Source organism: Anolis sagrei, chromosome 12, assembly GCF_037176765.1.
Source record: "Anolis sagrei isolate rAnoSag1 chromosome 12, rAnoSag1.mat, whole genome shotgun sequence".
NCBI classification, from domain to species: domain Eukaryota; kingdom Metazoa; phylum Chordata; class Lepidosauria; order Squamata; family Dactyloidae; genus Anolis; species Anolis sagrei.
Genome location: NC_090032.1, coordinates 14,927,183 through 14,948,198, shown reverse-complemented (window position 1 = coordinate 14,948,198; position 21,016 = coordinate 14,927,183). Strand labels below are relative to the sequence as shown.

General features: G+C 44.4%; 1 protein-coding gene across 9 annotated transcripts in view; it reads right to left on the bottom strand.

Annotated features, from left to right (window-relative positions):
* Positions 1-21,016, bottom strand: part of MARK2 (microtubule affinity regulating kinase 2) — a 220,298-nt gene that overhangs the window by 144,212 nt on the left and 55,070 nt on the right. Inside the window, exon 1 of one of the 9 annotated variants that reach the window (XM_067472465.1) lies at positions 191-329. The exons of the other annotated variants lie outside the window; for them this stretch is intronic. Within the exon in view, the coding sequence (XP_067328566.1) occupies positions 191-226 (36 nt within the window). The 5' untranslated portion in view covers positions 227-329. Of the gene's footprint in view, positions 1-190; positions 330-21,016 lie in introns of those variants that run through there. 9 annotated transcript variants of the gene reach the window in all.

The window sequence follows — 21,016 nt, the reverse complement described above, 5'->3', positions numbered from 1 at the left end:
AGACACTGCCCGTTCCAAAGAACACAAACACACCTTGCAAAGCTCCCAGGAGCAGTAAGAACAGTGACGGTGCAACTTGAGATGCCATAAAGTGGAGAGAAGAAAAATAAACACTAGTCATAACAGTGGGACGATGGTTAGCGATGATGAGCGGCTCCCGGACTCCCTCCCCTCTTGCCAAAGTACTCACTAGCCCATTAATTCTCTTCCATATCACTGCCGTCATCGGGGATCAGACGGGCTGGTTGCCACTTCTTGCCAGCCAAGAGTTCCTGTTTGTCCTATTCCTTGAGAGGGAACCCAAAGGTTACTTCCCTGTCTATGGGACTAGCACCGCCTCTTCCTGCCTGCATCTCTCAGTAGCTGGAAGGAGGTTCGGAGTGGGGAGAGGTGAGGGAAGGAGAGCTTGGCTTGCATTGGGGAGAAAACTTCCTGCTGTTTGGCAGCATGCATCTGCTCCAATGCACTGCGAGCAAAGATATACAAACTAATACCCTGCAAAAAGTGTTCGTCCCCTACACTCAGACCTAAATCTACTGGGGTGGGGAGGGGGGTGGCAAGCTTCCAGCCATTTAATATACCTTGTCCAAAATAATGCAGAGGGAGGCAGCCGCAGCTGGGAAAGATCACGAGAACCCAATCTTGCAGCAGTGAGACGGGATGCGGGAGAAGTTGAGCAGGGCTGAGCTTGCAACATGAACGCAATTGTGTATACGCATATATACACAAAGGAGATTGATTTCGCCAAAACAAGAGAGAAATTCTAGAGTCGGGAACAGCCACAACAAAGCTGTACAGTCACCAAGACCACAAGCATTCCAAAGGTCATCTAGGGAGCGGTCAACCCTCCTGTTCAAGGAGCTCCACTGGCTGCCATTCATTTACCAGACCCAATTCAAGGGCCCCTTACAGAGAGAGGTCAACCCTCCTGTTCAAGGAACTCCACTGGCTGCCGTTTATATTCCGAGCCCAATTTAAGGTGCAGGTTCTTACCTACAAAGCCCTGAACGGTTTGGGACCTGCCTACCTGCGTGACTGCATCTCCATATACGAACCCACACGATCTCTTAGATCATCCAGAGAGGCCCTGCTCTCAATCCCACCAGCCTTGCAGGCGCAATTGGTGGGGACGAGAGAGAGGGCCTTTTCGGTGGTGGCCCCTCGATTCTGGAACTCACTTCCTAAAGACATCAGACAGGCCCCAACTCTGGCAGTCTTCAGGAGGAGCTTGAAGACATGGCTGTTCCAGTGTGCCTTCCCGGAATAATGATCCCATAGCACTTTGTCCTCCAAAGCACTTTACATTTCTTTAGGTCTGCTCGTATGCCCTTCCACAAACACAACTATCACCTTTTCGTCCATATCCCAGCATCACTTCCAATTTTAATTTTACATTTGGCCTTCCCACTGTTTTTAATTGTGTCCTGTCTTATTGATAATGTTGTATATTTTATTGTCTGTTTTTATTTTAATTACGACTTAATCAACGACTTAAATCTAGAAATAGTTTTCTAAGATCTACAGAGAGACTCGCTGGAACACCTCAGCAAGCGAGAGTCCAAAAGTGGCAGGCTCAAACCCAGAACCTCAACCAATGGCTGATACCAAATGAGAGACTCCCTCCTGGGCACACAGAGGACTGGGCGACCTGGAAAGCACTGAACAGACTGCGCTCTGGCACCACAAGATGCAGAGCCAACCTTCAGAAATGGGGCTACAAAGTTGAATCCTCGACATGCGAGTGTGGAGAAGAGCAAACCACTGACCACCTGCTGCAATGCAACCTGAGCCCCGCTACATGCATTTCTTGCAGCAACACCGGAAGCACTCCAAGTGGCCATATACTGGTCAAAGGACATTTAACCAACTACCAGACTCACAAGTTTTGTATTCTGCCTATTTGTTTGCTCTGTTCTGTTAGAAATGTAATGTAATGTAGTGGTTGCTCTGACACGACAAATAAAAATAAATTTTAATTACTTGTATTGTTGTTTTATTGCTTGTATTGATTGTTGTATTTGGGCTCGGCCTCATGTAAGCCGCACCGGGTCCCTTGGGGAGATGGTAGCGGGGTACAAATAAAGTGTTGTTGTTGTTGTTGTTATTGTTATTGTTATTATTATTATTAGTCCATGTCGGCTCCTTCATATATGCAACCACATCTGTTAAGTTTACACGGAAGTTCAAAGATTTGGCACGGAATTCGGCTATTTGCACCTTGATTCTGACCTATGCTGTTAAATTCACTAAGTGGCCACAACAACCCAAGCATATATAATCCAGATTATCTGCTTTGATACTCTAGATTACCGTATCTATATAAATAAAAATGTAATCTTCGTTTGTGGGATGAACAGAACTCAAAAACCACTGGACGAATTGACATCAAATTTGGACACAAGACATCTAACAACGCAATGTATGTCCTCCACTCAAAAAATTGATTTTGTCATTTGGGAGTTGTAGTTGCTGGGAGCATTCTGAACCCCACCAACAATGGAACTGAACCAAACTTGGGACACAGTTCTCCCATGACCAATAGAAAATACTGGAAGGGTTTGGTGGGCATTGTCCTTTGGTTTTGGACTTGTAGTTTACCTTCATCCAGAGAGCACTGTGGACTCAAACAATGATGGATCTGGACCAAACTCTACAAGAATACTCAATATGCCCAAATGTGAACACTGGTGGAGTTTGGGGAAAATAGAATCTCGACATTTGGGAGTTGTAGTTATTGGGATCTATAGTTCACCTACAATCAAAGAGCATTCTGAACCCCACCAATGATGGAATTGAACCAAATGTGGCACACAGGATTCCCATGACCAACAGAAAATACTAGAAGGGTTTGGTGGACATTGACCTTGAGTTTGGAGGTGTAGTTCACCTACACCCAGAGAGCACTGTGGACTCAAACAATGATGGATCTGGACCAAAGTTGGCACAGATACTAAATATGCCCAATTATGAACACAGATGGAGTTTGGGGGAAACAGATCTTGACATTTTTTGAGTGACTAAAACGATCAAGGGTCTGGAGAACAAGCCCTATGAGGAGCGGCTTAAGGAGTTGGGCATGTTTAGCCTGAAGAAGAGAAGGCTGAGAGGAGATATGATAGCCATGTATAAATATGTGAAAGGAAGCCACAGGGAGGAGCTTGTTTTCTGCTTCCCTGGAGACTAGGACACGAAACAATGGCTTCAAACTACAAGAAAGGAGGAAGAACTTCCTGACTGTGAGAGCCGTTCAGCAGTGGAACTCTCTGCCCCGGAGTGTGGTGGAGGCTCCTTCTCTGGAAGCTTTTAAACAGGGGCTGGATGGCCAACTGTCAGGGGTGATTTGAATGCAATATTCCTGCTTCTTGGCAGGGGGATGAACTGAATGGCCCATGAGGTCTCTTCCAACTCTTTGATTCTATGATTTGGAAGTTGTAGTTACTGGGATTTATAGTTCACCTATGATCAAAGGGCATTCTGAACCCCATCAATGACAGAATTGGGGCAAACTTCCCACATAGAACCCTCCACAAGACACCTAACAACCCAATGAGTGACCATCACTCAAAAAACACTGAAAAGCACAGCAGATGAGACTTAAAAAGCCCAAAAACACATTACAACACATGCATAAAACCACATATATACACAAACACACATATATATACATACATACACACAGAAAACACATATACACAGACTGGGCCACAGCAACGCATGGTGAAGTATAAAATCCCTTTTCTATTACAGGAAGACTGGGAAGACAATATGCTCATAAGCGGCTGCGATTGAAAGTATGCAAACCTTTGGTGGCTCTGCTTTCACTATTATTATGTGCTTTCATGCTGTTTCCAATTAATGGTGATCCTAAAGTGACTCTATCACAGGGTTTTCTTGGAAAGATTCATTCCGAGAGGATTTGCCTTAGGGTTTCCTAGCCCAGTACTCAAAACTACTATAGCACACTGGCTCCCTTTCACTGTATTGTAAGTAAATATGACAGGGCTATGTGTCTTGGGGCAAGTGTGACTATACTGGCACAGAGGTGCTTAAATTTACAGGGGGGAGGCCTGTGTGAGCAAAGAGTGTATTCTAGTGACAGCTACTTAATCAGATGTAGGAAAAGTTACTTTGTTGGCAGGCAGACACACACAGAGACGTGCACTATGATACCGAGAAACTGGAAAAAAACGTATATACTCAAATATAGTTTTTTCAGCCCTTTTATTTTGAGCTGAAAATTATTATTATTATTATTATTATTATTATTATTAAAATGCCTCCCTTGGCTTATAATGGGGCAGCCAGAGCCTGGAGGCCATTGCTTGCGATTTACAAGGGTTGAATGAAAAGTAATGCCTCCATTTTCGTAACTCAACAGATGGCAGTACTGATATGCGGCAGGTAGTGGCTTGTTCAGTAGACTCTCCTCTACAGTTCCATTTTGCTGTTCATATTTGGGCATATGGAATATCTGTGCCAAGTTTGGTCCAGATCCATCATTGTTTGAGTCCACAGTGCTCTCTGGATGTAGGTGAACTACAATTCCCAAACTCAAGGTCAATGCCCACCAAACCTTTCTAGTGTTTTCTGTTGGTCATGGGAGTCCTGTGTGCCACGTCTGGTTCAATTGCATCATTGTTTGAGTCCACAGTGCTCTCTGGATGTTGGCGAACTACAACTCCCAAACTCAAGGTCAATTCCCACTAAACCCTTCTAGTGTTTTCTGTTGGTCATGGGAGTCCTGTGTGCCACGTCTGGTTCAATTCCACCATTGTTTGAGTCCACAGTGCTCTCTGGATGTTGGCAAACTACAACTCCCAAACTCAAGGTCAGCCCACTAAACCCTTCTAGTGTTTTCTGTTGGTCATAGGAGTCCTGTGTGCCACGTCTGGTTCAATTCCATCATTGTTTGAGTCCACAGTGCTCTCTGGATGTTGGCGAACTACAACTCCCAAACTCAAGGTCAATGCCTACTAAACCCTTCTAGTGTTTTCTGTTGGTCATGGGAGTCCTGTGTGCCACGTCTGGTTCAATTCCATCATTGGTGGAGTTCTGAATGCTCTTTGATTGTAGGTGAACTCTAAATCACAGTAAGTACAACTCTCAAATGACAAAACCAATTTTGTTTTAGTGATAGTCACTCCTTGGATTAGTAGGTGTCTTGTGTCCAAATTTGGCGGCAATTCGTCCAGTGGTTTTTGAGTTATGTTAATCCCACAAACGGACATTACATTTTTATTTATATAGACTAGCCGTCCACTGCCACGCGTTGCTGTGGCGCAGTCTGTATATATGTTTTGTGTGTGTATATATGTGTGTATGTGTATATATCTATATCGATCAATCGATCTATCTATCTATATATGCAAACACACATATATACACAAATATATAGATTTTTTTTATTGTGTCAGGAGCAACTTGAGAAATTGCAAGACGCTTCTGGTGTGAGAGAATTGGCCATCTGCAAGGATGTTGCCCAGGGGATGCCCAGGTGATTTGATGTTTTATCATCCTTGTGGGAGGCTTCTCTCATGTCCCCGCATGAGAAGCTGGAGCTGATAGAGGGAGCTCATCCACCTCTCCCCAGATTTGAACCTGCGACCTGCCGGCACAGGGGTTTAACCTACTGCGCCACTGGATAGATAGATGGGTGTATATGTGTGTGTGCATATGTCTGTATATATGTGTGTATACGTATGTATATATTTGTGTATTTCTGTGTTTATATGTGTATATGTATATTGTGTATATGTGTGTGCTTGTGTATATATGTGTATGTATGTCTATATGTATGTGCATGTATGCATGTGTATATGTAAATATATGTGTATGTGTGCATGTATGTGTGCATGTCTATATGTATGTGTACATTTGTGTGTGCTTGTGTACGTGTGCGTGTGTGTTTGTATGTATGTGTATATGAGTGTATGTGTATATTTATATTGTGTATATGTGTGTGCTTGTGTATATATGTCTATATGTATGTGCATGTATGCATGTGTATATGTAAATATATGTATATGTGTGTGCATGTATGTGTGCATGTCTATATGTATGTGTACATTTGTGTGTGCTTGTGTACATATATGTGTATGTGTGTCTGTCTGTATGTGTATATGAGTGTATGTGTATACATATATATTGTGTATGTGTGTGCTTGTGTATATATGTGTATGTATGTCTATATGTATGTGTATGCATGCATGTGTATATGTAAATATATGTGTATGTGTGCATGTCTATATATATGTGTACATTTGTGTGTGCTTGTGTACATATATGTGTGTGTGTGTGTCTGTCTGTATGTGTATATGTATATAAGTGTATGTGTATATGTATATATAGTTTATTTTGGGGGTTTTTAAGTTCATTCTGCTGGGTTTTTTGTGTATTTTTAGGGGTGATGGACACTCATTGGCCTGATACGTGTATTGCGTCCAAGTTTGGTGTCAATTCGTCCAGTTGTTTTTGTGTTCTGTTAATCCCACAAACGAACATTATATATTTATTTCTATAGATGTCTGTGCACTTGTCTGTCCTTGGTGGTGAATGTATAATCTAAGGGGGCGGGGCTTCTGCTGCATCAATCATGTCACAGGGGGAGGAGCTACCACTCATTACCTCTATATATAGCTGCTTCATCAGCCTTTGGAGCTAACCCTCTGAAGTGAGAGAAGAAAGCGATCTTGTGTTTTGGGATCATGGTTGATCATTTGCCTGTGCTGTCAGGAGGCTGGTGGGCATGTGCATATATATGTGTGTGCGTGTGCTTGGCTGTGTGCTCTTTCTGAGCACATGACCTAAGGGGCAGGGCTTCTGTTGACTCACTGATATGGCTGGAGGCGGTTCTAGCAGATACTAGCTCCATACAGTTGCTGCCTCAGCTTTTGGAGCTCAACAAACAGGAAATGAAGAGCAAGTATTTTGTTGAGAGTCTTTAAGGGAGAAGACTGGACAGTTTTGCTGCGACATATGGAAGATGCCAGACCTGTTAGAGCTGGAGAAGTGACATGATAACTATATTGAAATATCTGAAGGGCTATTGTGTAGATGGGGGAACCAACATGTTTTCTGTTAGATGAGTGGGATTATTATTATTATTATTATTATTATCTTTATTATTTATTTATTTATTTACTTTGCTTGTATACCGCAATTTCTCAGCCCTGTAGGTGACTCAACGTGGTTTACAACAAGAGCAAAAGTCAATCCAACAGCATACAAAATTTAAAAACCATTAACAGCATAATATACAAAATGACACATCAATAACAACACATTAACGTCTCGTAACTAGAATCATGATCCAATTCGTCTTCCATAATTCCGTTTCCTATATTCATCGTGTACATTGCATTGTTTAACCGAACGCCTGTTCGAACAGCCAGGTTTTTAGTTTTCTTCGAAACACCATTAACGAAGGGGCTGATCTAATGTCCATGGGAAGGGCGCTCCACAGCCGAGGGGCCACCACAGAAAAGGCCCTGTCCCTCGTCCCCGCCAGCCGTGCCTGTGATGCAGGCGGGATCGAGAGCAGGGCCTCCTCGGAAGATCTCAAAGTCCTGGTGGGTTCATAAGCAGAGATACGTTCGGATAGGTAGCTTGGGCCAGAACCGTTTAGGGCTTTAAAGGCCAACGCCAGCACTTTGAATTGAGCCCGGTAGCAAATCGGCAGCCAGTGGAGCTGGTGCAGCAAAGGAGTGGTATGCTCCCTGCGCTCCGCTCCTGTTAGTATCATGGCTGCCGCACATTGGACTAGTTGGAGCTTCCAAGCCGTCTTCAAAGGCAACCCCACGTAGAGAGCGTTGCAGTAGTCTAAACGGGATGTAACCAGAGCGTGGACTACCGTGGCCAAGTCAGACTTCCCAAGGTACACCCCGCTAACATCTCCCGAAGGACTCGGTGAGGCTTACAAAGGCCAAGGCCCACAATAAAACAGCAGCATAACAAATACAACAATAAAACTCATAAAGCAAAACAATAAACATTGAAGCAATAACAATAAACATAAAAAACAATAACACCATGACGCATTTAAATCTAGGCCGGGCCAAATGTAATGAATAAAATTTAAAAGTGCTGGACATGACAGGTGGTATGTAAGGTTTTTAGAGGTAGGTGCGGTGTGCAGACAATCTTAAATCTCTAATAAAGTGCATTTGGGACATGAGTTTCCTATTCTGGAAAGGCACACTGGAACAGCCAGATCTTCAAGCTCTTCCTAAAGACTGCCAATGTTGGGGCTTGTCTGATGTCCTTGGGGAGAGAGTTCCAGAGTCGGGGGGCCACCACAGAGAAGGCCCTGTCCCTCGTCCCCACCAAACGCGACTGCGATGCAGGTGGGATCGTGAGCAGGGCCTCTCCAGATGATCGAAAGGAACGCGTGAGTTCATATATGGAGATGCGGTCACGCAGGCAGGCGGGTCGAAAACCGTTTAGGGCTTTGTAGGTGAGCACCTGCACCTTGAATTGGGACCGGAAGATGAACGGCAGCCAATGGAGCTCCTTAAACAGGAGGGTTGACCTCTCTCTGTAAGGAGCACCAGTTAACATCCTGGCCGCCGACTGTTGGACCAGTTGGACTTTCCAAGCCGTTTTCAAGGGCAGCCCCATGTAGAGCGCATTATAGTAGTCCAATCTGGAGGTGACCAAGGCATGGACCACCCCGGCCAGATCAGCCTTTACGAGGTACAGTCGCAGTTGGCGCACCAGTCTCAATTGTGCAAAAGCCCTCCCGGCCACCACCGACGCCTGAGCCTCAAGCATAAGTGATGAGTTCAGGAGGACACCCAAACTGCGGACCTGTGATTTCAGGGGGAGTGTAACCCCGTCCAAAACAGGTTGACACCCTATACCCCGATCCAGTTTTTGATCGACCAGGAGGACCTCTGTCTTGTCGGGATTAATCTTCAGCTTGTTCGTCCTCATCCAGATAGCCACAGCGGCCAGGCACTCGTCCAGCACCCGAGGGACTTCCTTGGAATTAGGTGAAAAAGAGTAGTAGAGTTGTGTGTCATCTGCATAGAGATGGCACCTAACTCCAAAACTCCGGATGACCTCTCCCAGCAGGTTCATGTAGATGTTGAAAAGCATGGGAGATAGAATGGAGCCTTGCTGGACCCCACAGGTCAAAGGCCAAGGGTCCAAGCAGGCGTCTCCCAGCTTCACCATCTGAGATCTACCCTCCAGGAAGGACTGGGGCCACGACAAAACTGTGCCCCCGAGACCCATCCCAGAGAGTCGTCCCAGAAGGATACCATGATCGATGGTATCGAAAGCCACTGAGATGTCCAAGAGAACCAGCAGAGTCACACTCCCCCTGTCAAGCTCTCTACAGAGGTCATCCACCAAGGCGACCAAAGCCGTCTCGGTGCCGTGGCCAGGCCAGAAGCCAGACTGTGACTGATCTAGGTAACTGATGTTATCTAGAAAACCCTGAAGCTGGGAGGCGACCACCCGCTCCAGAACCTTGCCCACTAAAAACACTAAAAACAATGACACCATGACGCATTTAAAACCTAAGGCCGGGCCAATGTAATAAACGAAATTTAAAAGTGCTGGACACGACAAGTGAAATGTAGAGGTTTTGGAGGTAGGTGCAATGTGCAGACAATCCTAACTCTCTAACAAAGTGCGTTTGGGACATGATGCTAGGAGTTTCCTATTCTGGAAAGGCACACTGGAACAGCCAAGTCTTCAGGCTCTTCCTAAAGACTGCCAACGTTGGTGCTTGTCTAATGTCCTTGGGGAGAGAGTTCCAGAGTCGGGGGGCCACCACAGAGAAGGCCCTGTCCCTCGTCCCCACCAAACGCGCTTGTTGTGGGCTCGGCCTCATGTAAGCCGCACCAAGTCCCTCGGGAGATGGTAGCGGGGTACAAATAAAGTATTATTATTATTATTGTTATTATTATTATTATAACAAATGCTACGTTCAGCAAAGGACAAGAGGGATCCTCTCACCTCTGCAGGAGTCTACCGTGTACCATGCAGCTGTGGACAAGTCTACATAGGGACCACCAAACGTAGCATTGCCCAGACACGCATCAAGGAACATGAAAGGCACTGCAAACTACTCCAACCAGAGAAATCAGCCATAGCAGAGCACCTGATGAACCAACCTGGACACAGCATATTATTTGAGAACACAGAAGTGCTGGACCACTCTCACAACCACCATGTCAGACTACACAGAGACGCCATTGAAATCCACAAGCATGCGGACAATTTCAACAGAAAGGAAGAAACCATGAAGATGAACAAAATCTGGCTACCAGTATTAAAAAACTCAAAAATTACAACAGCAAAACAGCAGAGAGGAAACAGGCAGGGACATCAATTCACTCTCAACAAGAGATTCCCCCCAGGCGCTTCCAGGCCATTGAATGCAAATCAAGGTGATCAGCTGAAACATTACCCTGGTCTAGGTTCTTGTGGGTTTTTTCGGGCTATAGAGCCATGTTCTAGAGGCATGTCTCCTGACATTTCGCCTGCATCTATGGCAAGCATCCTCAGAGGTTGTGAGGTCTGTTGGAAGTAGGAAAAATGGGTTTATATATCTGTGGAATGGCTGGGGTGGGGCAAGGAGCTCTTCCCTGCTGCAGTTAGGTGTGAATGTTTAGCTGATCACCTTCATTAGCATTTGAAGGCCTGCCTGAGCCAGGGAAAATCTGTTGCTGGGAGGTGTTAATCTGTGCCTGGTTTTTTCCTCTCTGTTGTTATAATATTAGAGTTTTTTAATACTGGTAGCCAGATTTTGTTCATTTTCATGGCTACCAGTATTAAAAAACTCTAAAATTATAACAGCTAAACAACAGAGAGGAAAAAACCAGGCACAGATTAACACCTCCCAGAAACAGATTTTCCCTGGCTCAGGCAGGCCTTCAAATGCTAATGAAGGTGATCAGCTAAACATTCACACCTAACTGCAGCAGGGAAGAGCTCCTTGCCCCACCCCAGCCATTCCACAGATATATAAACCCATTTTCCTACTTCCAACAGACCTCACAACCTCTGAGGATGCTTGCCATAGATGCAGGCGAAACGTCAGGAGAAATGCCTCTAGAACATGGCTCTATAGCCCGAAAAAACCCACAAGAACCTAGTGATTCCAGCCATGAAAGCCTTCGACAATACAGTACCCTGGTCATTCCACAGATATATACACCCATTTTTCCTACTTCCAACAGACCTCACTACCTCTGAGGATGCTTGCCATAGATGCAGGCGAAACGTCAGGAGAAAAATTGCCTCCAGAACATGGCCATATAGCCCGGAAAAACCTACAACAACCCATTATTATTATTATTATTATTATTATTATTATTAAATTACGAGGTGGAACGTAGAGAGAAGGCTGAGAGGAGATATGATAGCCATGTATAAATATGTGAGAGGAAGCCACAGGGAGGAGGGAGCAAGCTTGTTTTCTGCTTCCTTGGAGACTAGGATGTGGAACAATGGCTTCAAACTACAAGAGAGGAGATTCCATCTGAACATTAGGAAGAACTTCCTGACTGTGAGAGCCGTTCAGCAGTGGAACTCTCTGCCCCGGAGTGTGGTGGAGGCTCCTTCTTTGGAAGCTTTTAAGCAGAGGCTGGATGGCCATCTGTCAGGGGTGATTTGAATGCAATATTCCTGCTTCTTGGCAGGGGGTTGGACTGGATGGCCCATGAGGTCTCTTCCAACTCTTTGATTCTATGATTCTATGATTCTATGAGAGATACGTTTGGATAAGTAAGCTGGGCCGGAGACGTATAGGGTTTTATAGGCCAAAACCAGCACTTTGAATTGTGATCGGAGGTGGAGCCTGTGGAGCTGACACAGCAGGGGGGTGGTATGCTCCCTGTATGGCGCTCCGGTGAGTAATCTGGCTGCTGCCCGTTGGATTAGTTGAAGTCTCCGAACAGTCTTCAAAGGCAACCCCAGGTAGATTGCATTGCAGTAATCTATTCAGGATGTAACCAGAGCGTGAACCACCATGGCCAGCTGGTTAAGTATTTTCCACGGTTTCAACCAGGCGAGTAAATCAAACCCAAAATAACTGTTTTGTAAATACGCACTCAACTCACGCTGAACTGACAGTTCTTTCAAGCATCTCTTTCTCCCTCTCCCCCACTTTTCTGTTGTTGCCGAATCAATTCCACTACAATGACTCACTGTCTGATGCACAATGGAGTTGGCCCAAGCAGGACCGAAAGGGTTTGTACTCTATTGGACGTGGGCTTTGGTTTCCAGCACACTGGGAAGCTACATCGGGGGGAAAACAAAACACGATGACCACCCAAATATATGCCTGCTGGAAATACCGAACAGGAGGCTGCAGACGTACAAAAGCAACAGGGTTTGCATGTGTGTTGCGCACTATACGTCACTAAGGGACTAGCAGATTGAACGTATTATGCTTGGGATGGTGGTTACTACAGTATTTATATCTTCGCTTTGCAGGAGGATCAAAGAGGCTCACATTCAAACTTTGTACACAACCCTTTTACTAAAGACACACTATATGACCACAGGGTTCAGAAAAGCAGGAACAAAGCACAATGGCTCCCTTGTGAAGCACTAGCTCACTGTTTCTCAACCTTCCTAATGCCGCAACCCCTTGATTCAGTTCCGCATGTTGTGGTGACCCCCCCAACCACAACATTATTTTCGTGGCTACTTCATAACTGTAATTTTGCTACTGTTAGCAATCGTAATGTAAATATGATATGCCTGATATATTTTCGTTGACTGGACCAAACTTGGCACAAATACCCTATACGCCGGAATTTGAATACTGGTGATGGTTTTGTCATTTGGGATTTATAGTTTCTGGGATTTATACAATCAAATAGTATTCTGAACCCCACCAACAATGGAATTGAACCAAACTTGGTCAACTCCCATCACCAAGAGAAAATACTGGAAGGATTTGGTGGGCAGTGACCTTGAGTTTTGGAGTTGTAGTTCACCTACATCCAGAGAGACCTTTGGACTCAAACAATGATGGATCTGGACCAAACTTGGCACAAATTCTCAATACACCCAAATGTGAACACTGGTGGAGTTTGGGGGAAATAACCCTTGACATTTGGGGGTTGTAATTCCTGGGATTTATAGTTCACCTACAATCAAAGAACATTCTGAACTCCACCAACAATGGAATTGAACCAATCTTGGCACACAGGACTCCCATGACAAACAGAAAACACTAGAAGGGTTTGGTGGGCATTGACCTTGCGCTTGGGAGTAATAGTTCACCTACATCCAGAGAGCACTGTGGACTCAAACAATGATGGATCTGGACCAAACTTGGCACAAATGTTCCATAAGCCCAAATATGGACACATATGGAGTTTGGGGGACATTGACATTTGGGAGTTGTAGTTACTGGGATGTATAGTTCACCTACAATCAAAGATCATTCTGAACCTCACCAACAACAGAATTTGGGCAAACTTCCCACATAAAACCCCCATACTGAAGGTCATCCAGTCCAACTCCCTCCACCAGGGCAAGAAAACGTAATCAAAGCCCTCCTGACAAAGAGCCATCTAGCCATAGATTAGATCAGTGATGGACAACCTTTTGCGCTTGGTGTGTCAAAATATGCCAAAAACCTGAGCATAACTTAGGTGGGGTGTCACTTCAAGAGAGAAAAACATAATTTTGCAATATTTATAGTTTAAATAAGAAAAATGTATATTCCATGCTGAGTTATGGAGTGAACAATGCTCAAACGTGCAGATGTTAAATTTGTAGAGCCTTTTACAAATTTAAGGATGGAATTAGATTGGCTCTTATAAGGTGTACTTCTTTGAATGTGGCCGCGTGTCATCAAAAATAGCCATGTGTGTCACTGCTGACATGCGTGTCATAGGTTCACCATCACGGGATTAGATAGATAGAAATGATTCACACACAGAGAGATATAGTATAGATTTGAAAGGGACCCCTAAAGAAGGACAATTTCCATGTTGCATGTTCCAGAGTCGGCAAACCAGACAATCTCCACATCAACACTGGCAAAGAAATAGCAAGAAATACTGTTGACTCACAAGCATAAAAACATTACATACATTAGAAACCAGCACTTTCCCATTACTTGATTGTCCAGGTAACCAGACTGGGCCACAGCAATGCATGGCGGGGGACAGCTGGTACATAATAAAATCCAATAATTACATACATTTAAAACATTAAATCACATCAATTAATTAAAATCTGTTTCTTAGCTAGTGACCATTCATGCCCCACTGGTGATTTGTCCTGCAACATACAAACTGAAAGCAGACCTCAGCATTGGATGTCCCTCTGAACATCAGCTGTTTTACGAAAATCCAAAGCATTTGAAGTGGTCTTATAAGAAATCAGACAGTTCGGGAATGGCCCTATCTCCCCAGGGTTCTGCTTCCCAATTCCGATGCAAAGATGGTAATTATCCTGGATTCCCTACTTTCAGAGCATACACTGCACCACTGAACTGAAATTACATCAAGGAAGCCGAGCCAGACATTGAAAAGCAGCCAACGCAAGGGTTCCTGTGCTCATACTGCAGCTTTAACCCTGAGCTCCAATGACAACTCAAGCAAAGATGCAAGAAGCTACGCACACATCCAAAACTCATCTCTTATCCAATACAGCCGTCTTATTTTCTGTGAACACAGTCAAACGGATTTTAATTCTAGCCTATCTTTCCCTGTAACCTTTAATAAAGCAGTGCAATTCTGTAAACACAGATGAAAAGCGGGGTCACCCAGTCATGTACTAAAGGTGTGGGATTCTTGCCTTGAAAAACTGCACCGATCTCAGTGAAGCACATCAGTAATATCATGAAACGTTTTTCGGTTTCATGGTATTTACTGCTACTGAAATAGGGCACTGTTCCTAACATAGCTGTGTTGAAAGAAGGTCTATAGCAGTGTTTCTCAACCTGGGGGTCGGGACCCCTGGGGGGTCGCGAGGGGGTGTCAGAGGGGTCACCAAAGACCATCAGAAAACACAGTATTTTCTGTTGCTCACAAGGATTCTCTGTGGGAAGTTTGGCCCAATTCTATTGCTGGTGGAGTTCAGAATGCTCTTTGATGGTAGGTGAACTATAAATCCCAGCAACTACAACTCCCAAATGTCAAGATTCCATTTTCCCCAAACTCCACCAGTGTTCACATTTGGGCATATTGAGTATTCGTGCTAAGTTGGGTCCAGATCCATCATTGCTTGAGTCCACAGTGCTCTTTGGATGTAGGTGAACTACAACTCCAAAACTCAAGGTCAATGCCCATCAAACCCTTCCAGTATTTTCTAACTCCACCAGTGTTCACATTTGGGCATATTGAGTACTCTTGTAAAATTTGGTCCAGATCCATCATTGTTTGAGTCCACAATCATCTCTGGATGCAGGTGAACTACAACTCCAAAACTCCAAGCCAATGCCCATCAAAACCTTCCAGTATTTTCTGTTGGTCACAGGGACTCTGTGTGGGAAGTTTGGCCCAATTCTATTCCTGGTGGAGTTCAGAATGCTCTTTGATGGTAGGTGAACTATAAATCCCAGCAACTACAACTCCCAAATGTCAAGATTCTATTTTACCCAAACTCCACCAGTGTTCACATTTGGGCATATTGAGTATTTGTGCCAAGTTTGGTCCAGATCCATCACTTGAGTCCACAGTGGTCTTTGGATGTAGGTGAACTACAACTCCAAAACCATAGGACACTGCCCACCAAACCCTTCCAGTATTTTGGCCACAGTACTAGCCTTTAATTCTAGCCTATCTTTCCCTGTAACCTTTAATAAAGCAGTGCAATTCTGTAAACACAGATGAAAAGCGGGGTCACCCAGTCATGTAAGCCATTTGTACAAAAGGTGCGGGGTTCTTGCCTTGAAAAACTGCATTGTGGGCCACAGCAACACGTGGCAGGGGATGTATAGTGTTTTTATATTGCTGTTAGTATTTTAAAGTTAGCTATCCCCCTAGCGCTCGGAAATTGGTTTCGCTTTAGCTGAGAATTTCTTATCTTTTTCTCTCGGAGCCTAGCAGAACGCCAAAGCCACTGTTCGGCTTTTCTGTTTTGACTGATCTTCTCCCGTCTATCGATTTGCTCATTAATTTCTGCAGCTGGGCCAGGTGCCGAGCTGTTTTCATGTTTCATGTCCACAGCAACGCATGGCAGGGGACGGCTAGTAATAAATAAATGCTCTAACATGGAAGCAACTGCTTAAAAAGAAGCCCTTCCTCCTTGTCAGGCAACAGAGACATTAGCGCCGCCACCCCCACCATGCTACTGTGGCAACAAAGGAAAGACAGAGCACATCAGATGGTTTGAACCTACTAAGGAACAAGTGTGAAGCAAAATTGGTTTCTGCAGTAACCAGAGGAAGATGACAGGGAACCCATTATTAGAAGAGCCATCCAGTGAAGCAGGGGGCCGCAAGGGGTTTGCCAAGAGAGAACTAGCTTGGCACCAAATCAATTAGCAGCCATCTCTTGACGAGGGCATGATCAGGGTAATTAAGGTAAAGATTCCCACCCCCACCCCCATTTCCTTCTAGGGAATTCGTGCTGTGCTGAAACACTCAGAGACGGAACCAGTTAGAGGCGGCGTTTGCAAAAAATAGCTCAGCAACACATTCTCTTTCCACAGGTTGCATGATAGAGCAAAAGGATGTGTGCAGAGAATCAATCTGGCGTATGGTTGCCACAGAATACGGCAAAGCAACATGTAATGGGTCGTCTTAGAAAGGCAGGATCATTGTGTGTGTGCATTGTATGCAAATACATACAATGCACACACACACATTTCTGCAACGAATCTGAAAGAAGCACACTGCAAGTAGCAAGGGCCAAGTTTTAAAAAGCTGCTACAGTTATGTAATGCGCCATGCTGTGTCACCGGAGCTAAGCATCACCCCCAATTTGATGCAAGGTCCTTCGCAAAGCCAGGGAGCGATGCCGAGCCTGCCAAATCTTGCCTGTCAACTAGCAACTTGCAAAAGTGAAAAATTCCACGGATTGGAAACAGGAACCAGATGGACCCAAGTCACAGAAGCCGCCCTGGCCCTCTTCCCAAAATCAGCAGGCAACTGGAAAAAGAAAGGCGCTAGCACTAGGCACAGGTTACAAAAGTCCTGAACCAGACAGGAAGTGTCGCTGGGACCCAGAAATGGAGAAAGGAAAGGAAAACGGAGCGGAAGGCCGACCAGGGCTGAAATAGGATGTCGAAAGTGAAGGCAGAGAAAACAGATTAGAGAGATGGGCCAAAACTAACAAAATGAAGTTCAACAGGGACAAATGCAAGATACTCCACTTTGGTAGGAAAAACGAAATGCAGAGATACAGAATGGGGGACAACGCCTGGCTTGATAGCAGTACGTGTGAAAAAGATCTTGGAGTCCTCATGGACAACAAGTTAAATATGAGCCAACAATGTGATGTGGCGGCAAAAAAGCCAATGGGATTTTGGCCTGCATCAATAGGAGCATAGTGTCTAGATCTAGAGAAGTCATGCTACCCCTCTATTCTGCTTTGGTTAGACCACACCTGGAATATTGTGTCCAATTCTGGGCACTACAATTCAAGAGAGATATTGACAAGCTGGAATGTGTCCAGAGGACGATGACTAAAATGATCAAGGATCTGGAGAACAAGCCCTATGAGGAGCGGCTTAAAGAGCTGGGCATGTTTAGACTGAAGAAGAGAAGGCTGAGAGGAGACATGATAGCCCTGTATAAATATGAGAGTTGACAAGCTGGAATGTGTCCAGAGGAGGGTGACTAAAATGATCAAGGATCTTGAGAACAAGCCCTATGAGGAGTGTCTAAAGGAGCTGGGCATGTTTAGACTGAAGAAGAGAAGGCTGAGAGGAGACATGATAGCCCTGTATAAATATGTGAGAGTTGACAAGCTGGAATGTGTCCAGAGGACGGTGACTAAAATGATCAAGGATCTGGAGAACAAGCCCTATGAGGAGCGGCTTAAAGAGCTGGGCATGTTTAGAGTGAAGAAGAGAAGGCTGAGAGGAGACATGATAGCCCTGTATAAATATGTGAGGAGAAGTCATAGGGAGGAGGGAGCAAACTTGTTTTCCGCTTCCTTGGAGACTAGGACGCAATGGAGCAGTGGCGTCAAACTACAAGAAAGGAGATTCCATCTGAACATTAGGAAGAACTTCCTGACCGTGAGAGCCGTTCAGCAGTGGAACTCTCTGCCCCGGAGTGTGGTGGAGGTTTATTCTTTGGAGGTTTTTAAACAGAGGCTGGATGGCCATCTGTTGGAGGTGCTTTGAATGCGATTTTCCTGCTTCTTGGTAGAATGGGGTTGGACCGGATGGCCCACGAGGTCTCTTCCAACTCTTTGATTCTATGATTCTATGAATCAATTATTCCGGGAAGGCACACTGGAATAACCACGTCTTCAAGCTCCTCCTAAAGACTGCCAAAGTTGGGGCCTGTCTGATGTCTTTAGGGAATGAGTTCCACAGTAGAGGGGCCACCACCGAAAAGGCCCTCTCTCTCGTCCCCGCCAATTCTATCGTTGGTGGGGTTCAGAGTGCTCTTTGATTGTAGGCAAACTATAAATCCCAGCAGCTACTCCCAAATGTCAAGATCTATTTTCCTCAAACTCCACCAGTGTCCACATTTGAGCATATTGCGCATTTGTGCCAAATATGGTCCAGATCCATCATTGTTTGAGTCCTCAGTGCACTCTTGACGTAGGCAAACTACAACTCCAAAACTCAAGGTCAATGCCCACCAAACCCTTCCAGTATTTTCTGTCATGGGAGTTCTATGTGCCAGGTTTGGTTCACTTCCATTGTTGGTGGAGTTCAGAATGCTCTTTAATTGCAGATGAACTATAAATCCCAGCAACTACTACTTCGGTAAAATCAGTGCAGTCTTGATGTAGGCAAACTACAACTCCAAAACTCAAGGTCAATGCCCACCAAACCCTTCCAGTATTTTCTGTCATGGGAGTTCTATGTGCCAAGTTTGGTTCACTTCAGCAACGTAGGCAACAAGAAAAATATATATACTAATAATGCAATGCACCAGCACAACAAAAATCTGCAACATTATGTTTTGCTGTTATTGTTCTAGGAAACAACTCTGAGCCTTGGAAAGTGGAGCTACAAGGCCATATATCAACTAATCGAGTGTTCTAGCACAAAGCGCTGATGAAGTGTGTCTTTCAACACTGGCTTTCTCAAGTTGAGGTGGCCATACAAGAAAACAGTCCTTACTCACACTAAGCCAATATTAACGGTGCATCAGCAGTAACGGAAAAAACAGTATGTTGAAAGAGGATATTGCTTGATTTCACTGAAGCCAACACTGTATATGGATTTCATCACATCTCTAGGATCTTTGAAACTGGAAACTTGCATTCAAATGGTGCTATCCCTAAAAGTTTTAGAGATTTTTATAAAAATAACTGAAATTGTTATCAAAGTACTTAAGATTATATTCCAGGTAAAGGTAAAGGTTTTCCCCTGACATTAAGTCCAGTCGTGTCCAACTCTGGGACTGTGGTGCTCATCTCTATTTCTAAGCTGAAGAGCCAGCGTTGTCCGTAGACACCTCCAAGGTCATGTGGCCAGCATGACTGCATGGAGCGCTGTTACCTTCCCGCTGGAACGGTAGAATCATAGAATCAAAGAGTTGGAAGAGATCTCATGGGCCATCCAGTCCAACCCCCTGCCAAGAAGCAGGAACATTGCACTCAAATCACCCCTGACAGATGGCCATCCAGCCCCTGTTTAAAAGCTTTCAAAGAAGGAGCCTCCACCACACTCCGGGGCAGAGAGTTCCACTGCTGAACGGCTCTCACAGTCAGGAAATTCTTATTGGAAGGTACTTATTGATCTACTCAATTTGCATGTTGTTGAACTGCTAGGATGGCAGAAGCTGAGACTAACAGCAGGAGCTCACCTCACTCCCCAGATTCGAACCAGCAACCATTCACTCAGCAGCTCAGTGCTTTAACACACTGTGCCACTGGATAATAGAGTAAAATAATTAATGTAATAATAACCGCAGTGGGCTTCAGAATGCTCTTTGATTGTAGGTGAACTATAAATCCCAGTAACTACAACTTCCAAATGTAAAGGTCTATTTTTCCCCCAAACTCCACCTGTGTTCCTATTTGGGCATATGGAATATTCGTGCCAAGTTTGGACTGGATCCTTCATTGTTTGAGTCCACAGTGCTCCCTGGATGTTAGTGAACTACAACTCCCAAACTCAAGGTCAAAAAATGTTTCTGCATTATAAGCTGTCCCATCTCAAAAATGGTGTTGGAGTTCATCTACATCCAGAGAGCACTGTCAACTCAAACAATGATAGATCTGGAATAAAATTGGCATGAATACTCAATATGCCCAAATGTGAACACAGGTGGAGTTTGGGGGAAAAATAGACCTTTATATTTGGAAGTTGTAGTTACTGGGATTTATAGTTCACCTACAATCAAAGAGCACTGGAGTTTGGGGGAAATAGACCTTGACATTTGGGGGCTGTAGTTTATTTATTTATTTATTTTATTTACGGCATTTATATACCGCCCTTCTCACCCCAAAGGGGACTCAGAGCGGTTTACCAAGGTATATATTACATACAATATATTATATTATTAGCATAGTACAATATCAGCATTAAACATTGCTATATCGCACCATACCACTATATCGTAATATTATTAGTAATATTACATCTATATAAATAAAAATATAATGTTTGTTTGTGGGATTAACATAACTTGAAAACCACTGGACGAATTGACACCAAATTTGGACACAAGACACCTACTAATCCAAGGAGTGACCATCACTCAAAAAATTGCTTTTGTCTTTTGGGAGTTGTAGTTGCTGGGATTTATAGTTCACCTACAATCAAAGAGCATTCTGAACTCCACCAACGATGGAATTGAACCAAACTCAGCACACAGGAAAGTTCTGAGAGTGCCTTGGACTGCGAGAAGATCCAACCAGTCCATCCTCCAGGAAATAAACCCCGACTGCTCATTGGAGGGAAGGAT